An 18,938-nucleotide genomic window follows, 5' to 3' on the forward strand; every position below is an offset into this window, starting at 1 on the left:
ATCGATGGATGTTTAAGTATCGCACTTTGTCGTTTGTTGTGAGAATTTGATCTCGTGAGTTATCGTAATTGTTGTATTAAGTTACCTACCTAGTTCGTGTGCACTCGGTTACAAGGCTAAATCAATAGGCTAAGCTTTGCCAGTATAAATCTGCAATATATCAAGGCTTATCTGTAGACTAAACTTTGGCCGTATGAATCTGCATGTTTATAATGTGAGTCATTCTTCTTTTTAAATTGTTTTCTCACAGTTTGTGAGTAAGTATTACAATACCTCAAATTATTTTCAAGGTTATAATTACAGGGATTAAGTCTTTGTAATCACCAAATTACAGCTGGTATGTGGGGTATTGTGCACATTACTATTTTTATCACTCTAGGTGAGTGAGCCTAATATCACTCTATGTGAGTGAGCCGTCACTATTTGGGGCGACGGGACCCAATAGTGGTATGACCACAGTCACAGATCCGGTCGAGTGACAAATACCCATTCTTGATAATTGGTTGATAAAAACATTGTAATCGCTCTTAATACTGTGAATTATAACAAATCTGTTTTTATAAAACCTGAATGAACTCACTCAGTATTTCCCGCTGACAAAACCTTTTTAAAACGCGTTTCAGGTAATTATAGTAGATTGGAGTAAGGATTAGATCCAGCACTGAAGGACTTCAAGAAGTGGCTTATTTCATTAATTAAATCAAATTAAGAAATATCGTTTTTATATTAAAAGCTACCTTTGTAAAACATGGGTTTATCCCATCTATTTAATAAATAAAATCCGGTGTTTCTAAACTCTGATATTTTTCCTAACTCACGGTCCTGATGAAATTTCCGCTGCAATGTTTTTCAAAATAAAAATAATCACCGGTACCACTGGACTGCTCACGGCACCCGATTCCGTCCAGGGTGGGTCGGGGGTCGTGACAATTCAGACTGGAAATGTCCTGTTTCTCTGCAGTTATAACAAACTCTTGTTTTCCTTCTGCAGTCTTCTTCCCGATGTCCTTTCGCCTTGCAGAAGTTGCAAAATATATTGCACTGTCCATAGTGTTTCTTTTTGCAATTTCTGCAGAAAGGAGGTGATGAGGATTGCCTTGTTCCCCTCTTTTTGAACTTATTGTTACTATTACCCACGCGGAATCCTTGGGTAATCTTCTGAGCCAATTCCTTCTTGCGATCTTCTTCTCTGGTGCGGACTAGTTCATCGGTTAAGGTATTAGCTAATTCCACAGCATCGTCAATCGTGCGTGGTCTCGCAGCTTTAACGATGTTACGGATTTCTCCGATTAATCCCCAAATATAACGGGAAATAAGTACCGGTTCTGGCGAAGCCAGGGAAGGTACCACTCTCGCATACTCGAAGAATGTCGAAGTATATCCTCGACAGTCTACACCTAACATACGATGGCTCAGGAACTTGTTTGCCATTTGTTCCTTCTCGTATTCGGGACAGAATTTTCTTTCGACAAGACTCTTAAATTCTTCCCAATTCATCGCATAGGCCACCCTTCTTCCTTTTGCTTGTAGCACCGTGTTCCACCATTCTAACGCCCCTTCTTTGAACAAGTTTGATGCATACATCACTTGATCTTCTTCAGCACATTTACTTATTGCAATTACTGCCTCGGTTTTCTCTAACCAACGCAGTGTTATAGTTGCCCCTTCATTACCTGCAAATTCTGCGGGTTTACAGGCAAGAAATTCTTTGTAAGTGCAACCAGGTGTTGCAGCTTTCATTTTCTTAGGGAGTGGGGCCTGTTGCGGATCATGATCGTCATGATTGCCGCCTCCATTTATGCTGTTACTGTCGTTATCTTCCGGATACGTTTACTAGGAATTAATTGTGGTTCAGCAGGTTTCTGAAAAGCAGTCACAATTTCTGGAATAGCATTGGCTATCCCTTGAGCAATAAAGTGCTCAATATCTTGTCTAGTTATATATTGATCTTCCTGATTTTGCTCGGACTGATTTACTTCATTAATTGGTTCACTATTAGCGTTTTCCATCTGCTAATTAGTATTAATAGAAATTATTAGTGTTTAATTATTGATAACAAAATCACAGATAAACACATAGATCATTATAACATGCAAGCATAGTCAAAATTGTCGATGCCTCGACTTCTGTTTTGTTTTATATATTATACCTGCTTCAATACACACTTTTTATCTTACAGTGTTTTATTGCCCATTTTACAGAGTCAGTTTTACTATATTAGTTATAATACAAACAATCTTCTCCAAACCCCTCCTATCTTTTGGTTCACTGGCAGTTTCAGTAACGACGCTCCCTCTCGTCGTACTTCCAAGAGATCTGTTCCCCCATTTCCCGGATCCTATTCCCGGTGCCTATCAGTTCTTCACCAAACTGACGTAGTTCAGCTAAATTTTCATAGCTCATTGGCGGATTAGGGATAGGTTCTGGATCAAACTGTGGGAGAAAACTATAGGGACTATTGACTATATTTTGGAATTGCCAGTCATTGGTCCACCATTCCTCCATTTGGCCTAATGGTCGGGTGTGAACTAGTGGGTCTGGAATAACTGGTCCTAGGTTTATTGGGAATTGGGCTGTAGCAGGATAAGAGAAGAGATTATCATTGATAGGCTCTAGAACATCACAATTATCCAGTAAGCGGTCTATTTCGTCCTGGAATGTGATTTCCTCAGACTGTTTAGAGCTTTCTCCGATCTCTATTCCCTTTTGCTTTAGGTCTATCCCTATTTCTGCTGGCTTGGAACTTTCTCCGGTTTCTATTTCTTTTCCCTTGCTCACACTCACAGGATTTTCTATTTTAGGGATTCTCCTAGGTTTCCTTCTGCGCACCTTTCGCCACCCTACATATCTTCTCTTCTTTTTAGGTTTTGCTTTTTCCAGCGGTGGAGCTTGGAATTCCAGAGGTTCCTCTATGTCAGCAATGTAACCAGTGAAGTTGTGGGAGACTTCAATTGGCACAGGATAGAGGTTGAGATTCTGAAATGCTTCCGATATCTCATTCATGCTGTACAGCATATATGCAAAATGCACAAAATGCTAAGTTAAAACTTTGGAACAAAGCTTAACAAATAAACATTTTTATTGCATATCAATTTGTACAACATAACAGCAAGCAGAACACACTAGATTTATTTATTTATTTACTGGGAAGTACTTATTTCTAGATTTAAAGCTTAAAGATTTGTATTTTCTGCTACAGTAGCGAGCAGATGCAGATTTGCCCATTTTTTCATCTAAGTTATTTTCCCCTGGAGGATTACTGTTAATTTCCTGAATTTCCGGGTTAAACCTCACTCTCTTGGTTTGGGGTTTCTTTTTCTCTTGACCCTTCCTAATAATCAAATTCGTTTTCTCTGGTGTAAGTGGGTTTTCATAATTTGCCTTACGGACAAAGATTCCTTCTTCTAACTTGGTGGGTGATTTGGAGGAAGAGGTTCCCTGTTCTTTAGGTGTACTATCCAATTTGCGGTAGATAGTAGAAATCTTTTGTTTACCCATACTGTAATTTTAACAATTAATCAGTTAATAAGCATATATTCACAGAATAACAAATAAAATTTTCCTAATTAAAATAGTGAGCTTAATCAGTAAGCTTAAAACAGTGGCTCTGATACCACCTTTTTCCTGTCATGGCCCCCGACCCGGTTTGACCCGTTTCAGGAGCCGCGGGACAGGAATCCCGTGGTATTTAATTTAGGCGACAGCGGAAGTCTTTTTAAAACAGGATCTTTTAATAATTTAAACTGCTCGTTTCATAACTTAGGGATAAATTCCCGAAATTTACAATAATGTGATTTCTCACGGAAATCTTTATTTTCAAAACATATTCATTTATTTATTTACATTGAGCCACTTTTATAAGCTGGGAGTGCTCCACGGCACTTTTCTTTGCCCATACCAGATCACCTGAAACATGTTTGAAAAAGGTTTTGTCAGCGGGGAAATACTGAGTGAATCATTCATTTTACTGAAAACGACACATTGTTATAATCTACAGTATTAAGGGGAATTACAATGTTTCTGATATCAAACCAACTACCCACAGTATTTGTCACTCGACCATCCATTGGCTAGCCCATTTGTCCAATGGTGTCTGTGACTGTGGTCAGATCACCCCTTGGCCACCCGTTTGTCCAAGTGTGACGGGAAATAAGTAATGTATACAAAACCCCACATACCGGCTGTAATTTGGTGATTACATAGACTTAATCACTGTAACTATAACTTTGAAAATAACTTGAAGTTTTGTAAAATAGTTGACTCACAAACTGTGAGAAAAGAGTTTATAAAAGAGGAATGACTCACATTGCAGATTTACGAGCAGAGTATAAGCTTTACTGATTAGCCTTCTAACCTAATTTAAATAACAATGCACACACAAACGGGATTAGTAACTAATTCAGCAGTTACGTCAATTCACGAGATTAAACCCTCACAACTATTATCAAGTGCGATACTTAACAATTCAATGGATTCACAACGAATGACAGAGCATAGTCCGAATTCGAACAACACTCAAACATTCAAGTTGAAATCACAATGAATAACAAAGTACAAGCTCAATTTGAGCAGCACTCGGACAATCGTTGGATAGTTATAATCGATCGGACGTTGAATCGTAATAGCGATCGAGTTATTACCCTGATTGTGGCAGCACCTCGTGATCGTGTGTGTGTTTATTGTGATATATTGGCCTGAACTCGACGTACACAGAAGCTATTTACGTCGTTTTAACTTCAACAGTTAAGTGTCAAGGTCGGCTATTTATAGCAAGTTTTGGGACTCCCTTACGGACCGTATGCCCTGACCCTTACGGTCCGTAAGCTAAGCAGTCTAATTATAGGCTGCCTAGGCTCGGGACTAGCCTTGGTGAATCAAAATTTCAACCAATCAGCTGCTAGCAACGTTTTAATTTAGATAATTACCAACTAGGGTTTGCCCCCCTCGAGTTTTAGGGGCCCTGATCCTAATTCCGATCATTCTGAAAATTTTAGGGCTAGTGCAGAATTACTTGGGTGTCTCAATTAGGGTTTTCTTATTGACTAATTATTGTCCTAATTATTGATTTTAGTGGCAGTTGTTACATTATCCAACCCAAAAAACGTCCAAACCTTCCCAAGATCTTACAAACTGTAAGATCAAAAATTATGAACAATACAAGATATAATCAACTGATAATTATCAGTTGATTAATAAGAACGATACAACCAAAAACCAAAGATCTGCAGCAACAATCGATCCACATAATCTACAGCAACAATCGATCCACAAGATGGATCAACAACTAGAACGATTTTCAGTAACAATAACTAGACAATGACTGCTTAAAGATGAACCAGAGAAACCCTAATAACAGTCTCGAAAAAGATGGGAGGTGAATGAACAAACTGGCAGGCTCTCTCCTCTTTTATATCCAGTCACATCAAAGATACACTAAAGCCCCTTGAAATATACACTTTGCACCTTGCACTTTCTACCTGCACAAATTAGACCTTGTACCAGCCCAACAAACCGATAACGACTAGAACAATATAACCATAACAACAAAGCCCGTAACAACAAAGCCCAATAACATGTAGTATGAATTAATTAGATATTGTTTTAACATCCCCCCATGATTATTGATACTGCAAACATATCAAATATACCTAATTTCTCACATAAGACATTGCGTTGACTACCATTTAATCCTTTTGTAAAAATGTCTGCTACTTGAAAATCAGTAGCAATTTTCTGTGGTTCAATTATTCCACTTGCAATTTTTTCCCTCAAAAAATGCAAGTCCAGTTCAAAGTGTATTCTTTCATGGAAAACCGGGTTTAAGGAAATCGATATAGCAGACTTGCTGTAACAAAACAGTTTTACATGCAAATTACACTTAACATTTAATTCTTACAAAACATGTAAAACCCACATCACTTCACAGGTGGCTGAACACATTGCCCTGTATTCAGCCTCCGCTGTGGACCTTGACACAACATTCTGTTTTTTGCTTTTCCAGGATATCAGTGTATTCCCTAGAAATACACCAAATCCTGTAACAGATTTTCTAGTCATAGTGCATTTAGCCCAATCAGAATCAACATATCCTATTAGTACAAAACCATCAGTTTTCCTAAACATAACACCGCTACCTGGAGACTGCTTCAAGTACCTTAACAGTTTCAAAGCAATATCCAGATGTGACTGACATGGTTTATGCATAAATTGACTTAAAAATTGAACCGCATAACTTATATCGGGTCTAGTCAAAGACAAATATATCAGTTTTCCTATCAGTTTTTGAAAACCGTTAACATTTTCAAGAAGTTTATGTTCTTCACTAGTTTTATTTGTAACAAGATGACTTTGCTCAATCGGAGTTCCAACAGGTTTACAACCCAAATACCCAAATTCATTCAACAACTCAAGACAATACTTTCTTTGAGATAAACTAACTGAATTATCAGATTACAGAACTTCTATACCAAGAAAATACCTAAGTATTCCCAAATCTTTCATTTGAAAATTGTCACTCAAATACCTTTTAACTTTTTCTATTTCAGACTCATTATTTCCAGTAATCACAATATCGTCTACATAAACCAATAATACCAAGAAAACATCTTCTTTACACAAAATATACATAGAATGGTCACATATACTTTGTACAAATCCCGTATCAACCAAAACAGACGTTAACTTTTCATTCCACTTTCTTTGAGCTTGTTTAAGCCCATAAAGTGACTTGATAAGTTTACACATTAACTTTATTAGCATCAAAATATCCCTGAGGAAGGGTTATATACACATCTTCAGTAAGTGAACCATATAGGAAGACATTATTAATATCAAGTTGATATAACGACCAATTATTATTAGATATTTTTTAACACTTATCGTTCTCATACTTTTCACCGTTTTCTCTAAATCTTGACCCTGTATATTATATATTATATATTATATATGGGTGGAGTTATTGTAAAAAAGACCAAAAGTGTGAGAAAGGTAAGGAAGAATCTCAACCATTAGATCTAAATTAATTGAAAAGGGTAAGATTGTAAATGCATTAACAAATTCAAATATGGTAATCCTTGATTTAAGGAATATAACCGTCCATAACATCATTCATTTTAATTTTTTTTTTGCATCATTCACAGAATCATAGCCATGTTCATGACATGGTGTTTTAAAAAATTCATAATTCAGTGCATGGTGTTTTTACGAAAATAATATAACACCATTCAGTAAACAAAAATATAACACCATTCAGTACAAGATATAACACCATTCAGTAAACAAAAAAATAACACCATTCAGAAACAAAATAACACCATTCAGAAACAAAAAAAACCATCCAGTAAACAAAAAATAACATCATTCAATAAACAATATAACACCATTCAGTCAATAATATAACACCATTCAGTAAATAAATATAACACCATTCAGAAAAAGAAAATAACACCATTCAGAAACAAAATAACACCATTTAGAAAAAGAAAATAACATCATTCAGAAAAAGAAAAAGAAAATAAACACCATGACTGAAAGAAAAATAACACCTCCGTATCATCTTCTCCACTTCCGGCACCGTTCGATGTAGAGAGGGAGATCGCACGACCACCACCACCGCCATCCATCATCTCCGACATTCTCCGAATCGTTCATCTGCTTCGCTCGCACCACCACCACCGCCGCTGCCGCTCGCACCACCACCGCCGTCGCTGCCGCTGTCGTGTTTGATCTTCCGATTTCCGATTAACAAACAAACTCGTTAATATAATAATAGAGATCTTTGATCGTATCTTCCGATTTCCGATTAACAAACAAACTCGTTAATATAATCATTCCGATTTCCGAATGGCCGCTGTCATGATTATGAGAGAGAGATCTTTGATCGTAGATGAAGATCATCTGGAGAGAGAGAGAGAGAGAGATTGTAGGGATTATGATTTACAGTTTCCATTTTTTGAATGGATATAAAGACTTTATTACCCCTAGAATTTTCAATTCAGTCCAAAAAATAAATCAAATTTTACAATATGGTCCCTATTAATCTCAACCATTAGATCTTTAATCAAATTTTTTGAATGGATATAAAGACTTTGTAGGGATTATGATTTACAGTTTCCATTTCTTTCTTATCTTTCTCACACTTTAGGCATTTTTTACTGGATCCTCTACCTATTATATATTATATATTAATATTATCATTAGTTGGTAGAAGTTGTCTTCTTGTCCACTCACCAAAACATCTTAAGGGTGGAGGGAGTGGTCACCATTTGAGGATTGTTTAACTTATTTTCTATCCAATAATGTCATGTCATGTCAAGTTCTCACTCCACTCCTATTTTTCATTCAATCACTAGCAATGGTCAAACACATCAAAGAGTGGTAAACAATTAAAAAAAATATGATTGGTTAAAAAGGATTAAGTTCCCACAACCACTCCCTCTACCCTAATGTTGACCTCATGCTCCTCTTCGTTTCTAAGAATTCAATTTTCTTTTGTTATTCCTTTTTTATAATAAGAATAAAACTGAATTATGATTCTTTTAGTTATCATTGTAGACGTATAATGTTTTTTGTTTTCTCTTATTATTATTATTATTATTATTATTATTATTATTATTATTATTTGTGTTTTTTAAAGTTTTGTGGCACCCTTATATTTGAAGTAACTTGCGCTTGTTTATTATATCGATTACCGTTATATATAATAAAACAAACCAGACCGATACTGACCGAACAACGTCAGTATCGGTATTCGTTTTTATTGTTTTTTTAGATGTAAGAAACGTCTGATATCCTTTTGATCATATCATGACTTTATTATTTTCTTTTTGTTCCTCTTTCAATTCTATAGCGAGTATTGGTTACGTAATGAACCGAATCAATACAAAACGAACTCCTGACATTAACGTTATTTTTACTGTTGCGTCTACATTTCCACGTAGAAAAATTGAGTCACCCCGCTGCGTAGCGCGAGTGTAACCCACTAGTTAATAATACATTTGTGAATAAATAATGATACACAACTTTAAGAATTGAGTTTTCGATCCCTTTTTTCCATCTTTTAACAAAATGGATATTTTAGTAAACGTTTATTTTGCTGTGTCTCCGCCTGCCTAATGCTGTTGAAAATTAACAAAATAATATTTCAAAACTAATATATCTTAAATATGTTTAATAATTAAAATATAATACATACCGCATATAATATTAGTATTGTAAAGTCGAAATACATCAAAAGGAGGAATTTGCTTTTGACATTCACAAAACTCTACATAATATTTTTGTTTTAGTGTTTCTTACTTTTATTTTTCTATAACTAGTGTTATAGTAGAATATTGAAAAACTATTTTCTTTGTCTACATTCATATCTATGTAATATTTATAACATACATTCAACAACCGGATCATTTCAGTACTCCTAAGTCCTAAATGTTATGAAAACTTAAAATACTCATATAAACCGTTAGATCATTTGATGAATAACTCAAACGAAAAATGTTATCCTTGTAAGAGGCTGTTTGTTTACCTCTTAATGAGGCTCTTAATGGTTCAGACATCTTACTGGTTCAGCACAAGACCGGCTCAAATTTTTTTAATTTTTTCTAGGCCCAAAGCGGATAGCAAAATTGGGACCCTTTTTGTAAACGAAAAAATTTGCTATGAATCTATTATTCATATATCATCTTTGTATACGCATAATTATAGATCATAAACCTCAATGTTAACAATTTCAAAGCCAAAATTACCAAAATATAATATATTTTCTTAGAACTTGAGGCCCTAGGAAAATGGAGGCCTAAAGCTCTTGCTTTATTACACTCCCCCTTGAGCCGGCCCTGTTCAGCATTTAATGGTTCAGACAGTTTGTTTCACGAGGAGATGTCTGAATGACTCAGACATTTGTCTATGAATGGTTAAGCATTATACAAAGTCTGAATGATTAAGACCTCTAATCTGAATTTGTCAGACATTTATCTCTGAACGGTTAAGCATTATACAAGCTCTTAATGCTTCAGACATCTTACTGGTTCAGCAGTTAATGGTTCAGACATCTTACTAGTTCAGCACTTAACCATTCAGATGTTGACAAACAACAACTAATTAACTAGAACTAGAAGTAGAAAAATCAAATGAGATAAATGGTAGCATAAGGTAATTTTTTACATCATCTCTTCTATCACTAATCATAGTTTAAGTCTCCAAAAATCTCATATATAATCTCTTTTCTTTCAAATATCCTATCTTTTATTCTTCTTTTTCTGTTGCCCTTCCTCTTTAATATCATGGACCACTTGTAAATCTCTTCAACCTTTATCTATAATCAATGTTTGAAAATGAATATTTTAGCACCTGGACAAAATGTTTGATGATTCTAGACAAAAAGCATTAGTTCCCAAATGTGCCAAGATAATGCAACAGGTATGTTACATCCAACTTTTATCATAAAAATTCTTAATTTTACCTTACTAAAAGGACCACAACTTTAGTCATTATTTTAGAAAAAAAAAGTTCTGGTTTTGATAAAAATAATAAATAAACATATCTGCTAATTTATAATTACAATCGATATATAAAACATCATTACTTTTTTTTTTTTTTTTGCAATAGCAGGTTAATGATAAAACATCATCTTTTTTCATTTGTAATTCTTCTATTTGAAAATTCTTTTCGGACGATATGTGTCTTCGTTTGTATCATTTAAGTTTTAGGCTTTATATATACGTGGTTATGTTTTCAAACTTAGCTATATGTATTTTAGCTTATGGACAGGGCCGTCTCCGAATGTTAGAAAAAAATGGTCCCTCAGCGAGATAAAAAAAACAGACCCTGCCTCCTAAATCGATTGGTATATAATATTTAATTTGTATTTGGTTGTGGTGTCGGGGTGCAACAGTAAACTAAACCCGAGAAAGTATGGGGTGTTTAAAAGCCGAGCCGAGCTAGAGCCTTGAATAGGAAGGTTGTTTAAGTTTTTACTTAATTCTCTTGTTGTATTATTTATTCATTTATATGTGTTTATGTTCGTGAACATTTTCTTTACAAACGAACTTGAAAAGAAGATATGTCCGTGTTCGTGTTCGGTTAAAGTTAGATGAACGAAGAACATGCTCTCGTTCGTGTTCGTTTACTGGTATCTTAAATCTACAACGCACAATGCTTTCGGTTTTGAATCTTTGGTCGATTAGTAAAAGAAATTGTATACATTGAGGAGTTTTAGGTGGTGTTTGTTCTTTCTAAAAAGGATCTGAACAGGCTCTTCTGTCTGCGCCACGCAGACCACGAGCAGATATTGTCATCTGCACAGACTATTTGTTTTTCCGAAGACGTTTCATTAAACAACGTCTGTGCGGGCTCTTCTTGGTGCAAACTTGGCCCAGCTACTTAAGGTCTGCAGAGAGTTATACACCACCACCGTCCCCCACCCACCACCGTCCATCACCACCACCACCACCGTCCACGTCCACCACCCACCACCACTGTCCATACACCATCACCAGTTTATTTTAGAAGTCTACATGTGTTAAAAAATAAACAATCTTCTTCTTACAAACTGCAGAGATTTGGTCCATCTCTTCTTATATAGATGTCCTACAGACTGTAAATATTTTACCTCTTAAAAAATAAATTGTAACTTAGTGATGATATGTAAGATTTATTTAGCTATTATTGGTTTCTTGGTAAATGCTACAAAATTTAGATCTTCACCTACTCATATTTCTAATTAATGTAAAAAATCCCGTACTGTTTTTGTTTCTTCAAAACCAACATGGTATAAAGTTGAACGATACAAATTATAAATAATCTTTCAAGAGCGACAACCCACTGAACCAAACTAGTAGAAAATTTGAAAAGATAGATGGAGAGACTTGAATTCGAAGAGAGATGTGATTACGATATGTTCAAAGAAAAACTACAAATAAGCGTAAAATTTTAATAAAAAATAAAAAAAAGGTTAGATACGGAAGGAAAACGCAAACTTAAATCGAAGAGAGAAGTGATAGCCGATATGGTTCAAGAAAACTACAAAGAAGCGTAAAATAGTAAAAAAAAAAAAAAAAAGCTAAATACGGGAGGAATATTGTAAATGGAACAACCTCGATTGCCACAAATTTAGTTAAAAGTATTTATACAACTTTTTTTTCTAAAATAATTTATACATTTTTTTTTCTAAATTAATAAAAATAAAGAAACTAGGCCTGAGCAAGACAGGCCCATTTTTGGTCAATGGGCATCTTGCCCCTCAAATAGCCTGATAGATTTTAGTTGTATCCACGAGGCCCACAAAGCCCCATGATGTATTAATGTGTATTGCTAATGGGCTACTGAATAAGTCTTGATAATGTAGCCATAGCGGCCCATGATTAGTTTCACACAATGACACAAAGCATTAAGGGCCAATGAACCCACAGCCCAGTGGTAGAGGTGGGAGGGTTTACTCACCCCGTGAGGTTCCCCACCCGGGTGGACGCAGGTTCGATTCAGGTCCCTTACCTGGATGAGAATAATTCCTGCATTCTCTAGGACCTAGGCATCTAGAGGTTAGCTGTTAAAAAAAAAAAAAAAACCGCAATAAGGTGATGACATAATGATGCTTCATTCATGATCCAATTAGAACAATTTGAACAGAGACTATGTTACAAATCATCAAACAATTATTCCACTGTAAATAAGCAACTACATCTTGCTTAAATGAGTTGTAACATATGCTTGGGAAGTGTTTAAAAAAAAAACTTGATATTTCACTTTTCACCCAAACATTTCATATTTTATATTTTGACCCCTTTTATTTTATTTTTTTTACTTTTATTCCAAAGTTTTCCATCTTTTATAATTTAACACAACACTTTATTATTTACAACTTTGGTCCCCCATACTTTTAAACTTTCGCAAGTTTTTCATTTTACGTTTCGTTCTAAATTTTGCAAGTTAACATTTCGTAGCGTGCATGTGAGGTATAACATTTTTTTCTCTATTTTTTCATATTTGACAGAGCCGTCGCAACTTCGTAGCGTGCATGTGAGGTATACCATTTTTTTCTCTATTTTTTCATATTTGACAGAGCCGTCGCAACTTGTAGCGTGCATATGAGGTATACCATTTTTTTCTCTATTTTTTCATATTTGACAGAGCCGTCGCAACGCGTCCATTTTTTTCCCTTATAAAAAGTTCGCCGCAATGGGCAAGTCCTAGATCGACTAAGTTATTATTTTCTACGTTTTACGTTTCTGGTTAATTTCTTCGCTAACATGTTGTAGCGTCCATGTGAGGTTTAATGTTTTTTGCTCTATTTTTTCATATTTGACAGACCCGTCGCAACGCGTCCATTTTTTCCCTTTTGAAAAGTTCGCCGCAAAGGGCAAGTCCTAGATCGACTAAGTTATTATTTTCTACGTTTTACATTTCTGGTTAATTTCTTCGCATTAACACACTGTAACGGGTGTACGTGGTTCAACGATTTTAGTCTGCTTTTCGTTCAGTGTAATTTTTACCATTTTTAACCCAAACATTTCATATTTTATATTTTGACTTTTAATCTGTTTTTCGGTCAGTGTAATTTTTACCATTTTATCTATTTTATTTTTATGATGTTGAGAGTCCATGTGGCATTGGTACTACTTGGCACGGTTTTACGAACGTTTTTACCCTATTAAATTTTTTACTAATATTTTGTTTCGGTTTACCCCTATACTTCCTTTACTTAAAAACTATTTTTTACGTGTATATTTTATGTACGGGTATGTATAAATATGATTTGTTCTACATTCCGACGTAAACTTTTTTTATAGACGAGTCAGGTCAAATATAATACGTTTTCGTTTAAAGAAACCATTTTTACGTGCATATTTTTATGTACGTTTTGGTATAAATTCAAGTTGTTCTACGTTTCGACGTAAACTTTTTTGGGAAATGATTCAGGTCAAATATAATATGTTTTCATGTTTATTTTATGTATGTTTCGTAAACTTTGTTTCGAACTGAGTGGAGTCATATTATGCTTTCTTTTTCTCCCTTTTTCGAAAGCTCTAACTAATTCCTTTCGATTACATGTGCATATTTTCCTTCATACCCGTTACGTTTTTTATGTATGAGTTGGGTCACATATAATACGTTATAATTGTTCGATACAAATTTGATTTACTTTACGTTTGATCCAATTACAATGCTTATACAGGTTACATTGAGTTGAACTGGATACGTTGAAATATGTGTTTTCATATGGTTAATGCATCATATAACGTCTGGACTAATCCATTCAATGTTTACGATGTACCCGCACCGCAACGCGGGCGGTTCTTAACCCTAGTTAATACAATAAACAAAAAACAAGTCAACAGAGTTAAAAACATTACCATCAAAGTCAACTGCCGTAAGTTAGACTCAACCCAACCAGGGGCGTCTCTGAGAATTCATATACCATGTTCAAGCTCGAAAAAATGTGTCCTTCCGTAATGTTTTATTATTATTTTTTTAAAATCAAATGTGTATTGGCTCACTAAATCAAATGGATATTGGGCTAACTTCTAAACTATAAAAATTGTTTTGTAAATGGGCTTATGTTGGAGTTGGTATATGTATGCTATTTAAAAAAAATTAGCATGTATATATATCGGATTTAAGAAAAAAACACGTGCCCCTCAAAATCACGGGCCCTGTGTGGTGGTCCTCCCCGCACACCCTCATCACCGCCCATGAACCCAACTCTTCCAAACACGCGAATCTTCAGTGTTTTCAGCAACTATATCTATTTGCAGATAGTTTTTGTAGCTCTCGAAAAACATGTACGGTTCAAACAATGCGGGCCATTGGACTTTGTTGAGTGAGTTTTTATGATCTGATCATTCTCCCCAATAACAAAAGGATGTTGCATAGAATTAACAAACACCATAAAAACCAAACGTTTACTTTACTAAACAGTTTAAGTTCAAAAGGGAAAGATAAATGTTCCCTAAAAAATATGGTTTCCTTAACATGATATAGTAGATCAGAAAATAACTAAAAACAGAAGATAACTTCATGAGAAACAATAATAATGTAAATGTTTTAAATCATATAATGTCCAAACATTAACTGACCGGTTCTTCTGGCCTTAATTTTCTTTTTACTAAAGGCGAGCTTCATTGCTTCACCATCTTCATTATCAGCCCAAACGAAATCCTTTTTGTGCTTTTCAAGATTAGCAAACTATTCTACACCTGCTTTAGCGTTACTAGTACCCATCCCCTACAACATAATGAAAATTTTATTATCGAATATGACAAACATTTTGTATATTTTATTAGTCATAATTTGCATAAACAAACCTTCTAGTACTTTATTTTGTATTCTCTTGCTTTGTGCACATGATTTTCCTTCAACGCCTCGTATTCAGGCATTGTGTAGAACAATATAACATTCTTTATCTTCTTATTAGTAGCCTTAACGATTGATGTAATGAACTCAACACAAATTCGGGAACTTTTAATAAAGATGGCCAAAATTCGGGAACTTTTAGTAAAGATGGCACGAGAACAACAACTGTTTAAAGGAAATTAAATTACTTGTTGTGAAGATGAGGATTTCATGTTATGAGAGTAGTTTGTTATACCATGTCACAAGACTAATTAACTATTTTTTTTTTTCGGTCAATTGGATTATAGTTTTAATCATCACTTCGTGAGACTTTATATATGTTTGATCGAAGGCAATCATGCTCTTGATCGAGTACATGTTTAAGATATTGTTTATGTTATTACTTTTGTATCAATCTAAAACACGTTTTTTAACGATATCTAGATACTCATATCTCTATAAAAAAAAACTCTATAAGTTGTGAGGTTGGACTATGTCACGTGATGAATCGGTATCAAACAAACACAATTAATTTGGCTTAACTCCCAAACTATTATTACATAAAGAAAAAATTCTCAAAAAACTTGATTACAATCCTTATCATTCACTCGATATATATAATCTAATCTAACTTCTACAATTGTGCGTGATTCGCTTCGAGTATCAATTGGGACTTGACAATGTTCATATGTGATTGAATCATTACAAATCGTCATATTTTATTACTAAAACAAAACTAACCGGTTTATTACGGTATTCGATATGAATTTTTTCGTTCCTATAGAGGGATATGGTGTGTTCAAATCACACCACCATAGTTGGTGTATTGCTTGAGTATCAATCAAACATAATAACACATACCATAACAAAAAGTTAGATATATAGTAGCCAATGGTAATATAATTAATGGAATGGTAATGATTGGATAACGAATATGAATGAATATATGCTATTGTAACTTCGGATAATGATAAGATATACATTACTTACATGGTTGGCTAAGTAAGATGGGATATAATGTGCTATCATCTTCCTCGGTGATGTAAATTCTAAGGTTGAGTCATATTCGGTGTTAGTTTGGTTCCTTTAATCAATGGTAACTAAGACTCTTAGGATTCATAATTATTAGCATTATGGCATGATTATTTAATATAAAAAAATTTCATTTTTTTATTAACGGTCCATCTACGTTTTAGTGTGAATGAAAGAGGCCCATAAATTCCTTAACATATGTAATGTAATTTAATAAAGTTATGGTTAAAAAATTTATAGAACGTGTAATGTAATTTAATAAAGTTAAAAAAATTATGAACGTTTACAAGTACTCATAAAATGTCTTTAATTTAATTAATTTAATTATGTTTGTGTTTACTCTATAGTTGACATATTCGTTTAAAGAGGTTAATTAATATCGGAAATAGAACAAAATATTTTTTATATAATTTATGACTAGCAAATTTATTTATAAAATTCATTTTTCATCACTTTTTTTACAAACTAACTACCCTTAAGTACTTTTATAACTACACCTTATAGGATTTGAAATAAGTTAAAATAATAGCAACATAAAACAATTCACTCTGATTAACTTATATAAGATAATTAAGCAACTAAATCATCAATTTAGTTTACATAACCTTATCATATTTAATTAAAACATAAATTAACATTTTTATAACAACTGATTAATTAATTATGCATGGACTTTATACAATGTTTGTTGTGTGTAATAAAGAATGAGGATATTCCCTTTGGTATGATATAGGCTCAAATCTAATGGTTTGGGTTTGGAGTTGGGATACATATTGGCACAAAAAACAATTTGATACATGGGGCCCGATTAAAACTTAGCTAACCGTAATATATACATGTTTCTTAGACTACGTTGTCGATTAACTAACCACTTAACAACTATCACTTCATTGTCACGCCAATGTTAATAACCAAATCACTCAATTTTTTTTGCTTAATAACTAAATATTAAAATTAAAGAAAAAAAAACAGAAAATTATGTGATTGAAAAGGGGTTGGCCCTATTTCTCAAGAGCTTAATGTTTGTTATTAGGTTGGTGGAAGAGGGCATTGGTGCCCCTCAATAACTAAAGGAGTGGTGTTTAATGTTCTCATGCTGATTTGGCACTGAGACATTAATCCACTACCAAAGGTTTGTAACAAAAAATTATAAAGAAAAATATATTTTAATACATCGTAGATTCTAAGAATTTACAATGTATTAAAAAAACATCAATTATAAAAAAAAGAAAAATACATATATGTCATAAAATCCCAAGAGGCCTCTTTTAAAACACTAATGATTATTCAACTGTGAAGGAAATATTTTCTTTAAGTCTTACTTGCTGTGTAATGTGACATAGTACTTATCTTTTTTAATTAGTGGAGATGGCTGACCAGACGAAAGCAACGCATTGCCAATCCGTTGTTCGAGTTATTCGTACCAAGGGTTCAAATCTCTCTCTTTTCGTTTCCATTGATAACTTTCTATTTTTTTCTTTCAAATTTAGCAAAGTTCTATTTATTTTTTCCCCAGTAAAATGCGTGAAATAGCTAAAATAAAATATTAAAAAAAATAAAATCAAGCAAGAAAAACGAAAAATTTTATTTCATTCTTCACGTCCAGGATTACATTCTAGATCATTTGATAAGAATCTAAAATAAAAAAAAAAAGACATTCAAAATACTAATTATCTTTTTTAATTAGTGGAGATGGCTGATCGGACGAAGGCAACGGATTGCCAATCCGTTGTTCGAGTTATTCGTACCAAGGGTTCAAATCTCTCTTTTTTCGTCTCCATTGATGAGCTTTTATTTTTTTTCTTGCAAATTTAGTATAAAAGAGTGAACCCGAGCGGGTCGGTACTTCTACGGTGATGAATACGGACATGGCCACACCTCGTCTTCTCCGCCTCATCCTAGACCTGCAAACAAAAAGAAGAAAGAAAAACGGGGATGTAGAGACGGCCGGTAGAGGAAGAATCCTCTATTTCAGCTACAAAAATGTTTGCCCCATAGATCATGCCCTAATAAGGAGGTGGGGAACTCCTTATATAGGAGATATGGGAAACCTTAACCTCTATGGACCAGACCCAGTTAGGGGTTTTCTCTACAAGCCCACAACCTAATGTAGTATAAACTTCAACGCGCTAGGCTTCGCGGGTTAGTACACAATAATAATAAACATTGATATAAAAGACGATAAGTAACGTGTAACCATTTAGGTCGAGTCAAGTACCTTACCTCCACATTTAGCAAACCCTGTTTATTTTTTTTTTCCTTAGTTAAATGCGTGGAATAGCTAAAATAAAGTATTAAAAAATGTAAAATCAAGCAAGAAAAACGAAAATTTCATTTCATTCTTCACGTCCAGAATTACATTCTAGATCATTTGATAAGAATCTAAAAATAAAAAAGACACGTAAAATACTTTACAAATACCCAACAAATAATAAATAAGTTGGATACAATTATACAAAACATAATTATAAGTCAGATATTAAAATTAGTGATACCCGACCTATACTCGACTCATCACCAACTTTCAACAAATATCCTATCATCCCATAAAAATATCTAATATTCAGATTTGAGACGGT

The 18,938-nt window shown here is 34.0% G+C and overlaps 1 protein-coding gene across 1 annotated transcript; it reads right to left on the reverse strand.

Moving 5' to 3' along the window:
* Nucleotides 1-5,892: 5,892 nt before the first annotated feature.
* LOC110876960 (uncharacterized mitochondrial protein AtMg00810-like) lies at nucleotides 5,893-7,634 on the reverse strand. The gene is made up of 3 exons (XM_022125117.1): nucleotides 7,545-7,634; nucleotides 6,524-6,726; nucleotides 5,893-6,421 (listed from the first exon to the last, which is right to left on the reverse strand). The coding sequence occupies exons 1-3, from the start codon at nucleotides 7,632-7,634 to the stop codon at nucleotides 5,893-5,895; spliced, it is 822 nt and encodes a 273-aa protein (XP_021980809.1).
* Between the last annotated feature and the right edge of the window lie 11,304 nt (nucleotides 7,635-18,938).

Source organism: Helianthus annuus, chromosome 9 (assembly GCF_002127325.2).
Source record: "Helianthus annuus cultivar XRQ/B chromosome 9, HanXRQr2.0-SUNRISE, whole genome shotgun sequence".
Classification (NCBI taxonomy): Eukaryota; Viridiplantae; Streptophyta; class Magnoliopsida; order Asterales; family Asteraceae; genus Helianthus; species Helianthus annuus.

Bases quoted from the DNA above. Each gene is read 5' to 3' on its own strand.
- LOC110876960 (XM_022125117.1), bottom strand. From the start codon at position 7,634: ATGTCGGAGATGATGGATGGCGGTGGTGGTGGTCGTGCGATCTCCCTC. The intron at 6,727-7,544 runs GTGTTATTTTTC...AAACTTATCAAG, and splicing joins GTGGAGAAGATGATACGGAG to TCACTTTATGGGCTTAAACA. The intron at 6,422-6,523 runs GTATTTGAGTGA...TTTATCTCAAAG, and splicing joins GAAATAGAAAAAGTTAAAAG to AAAGTATTGTCTTGAGTTGT.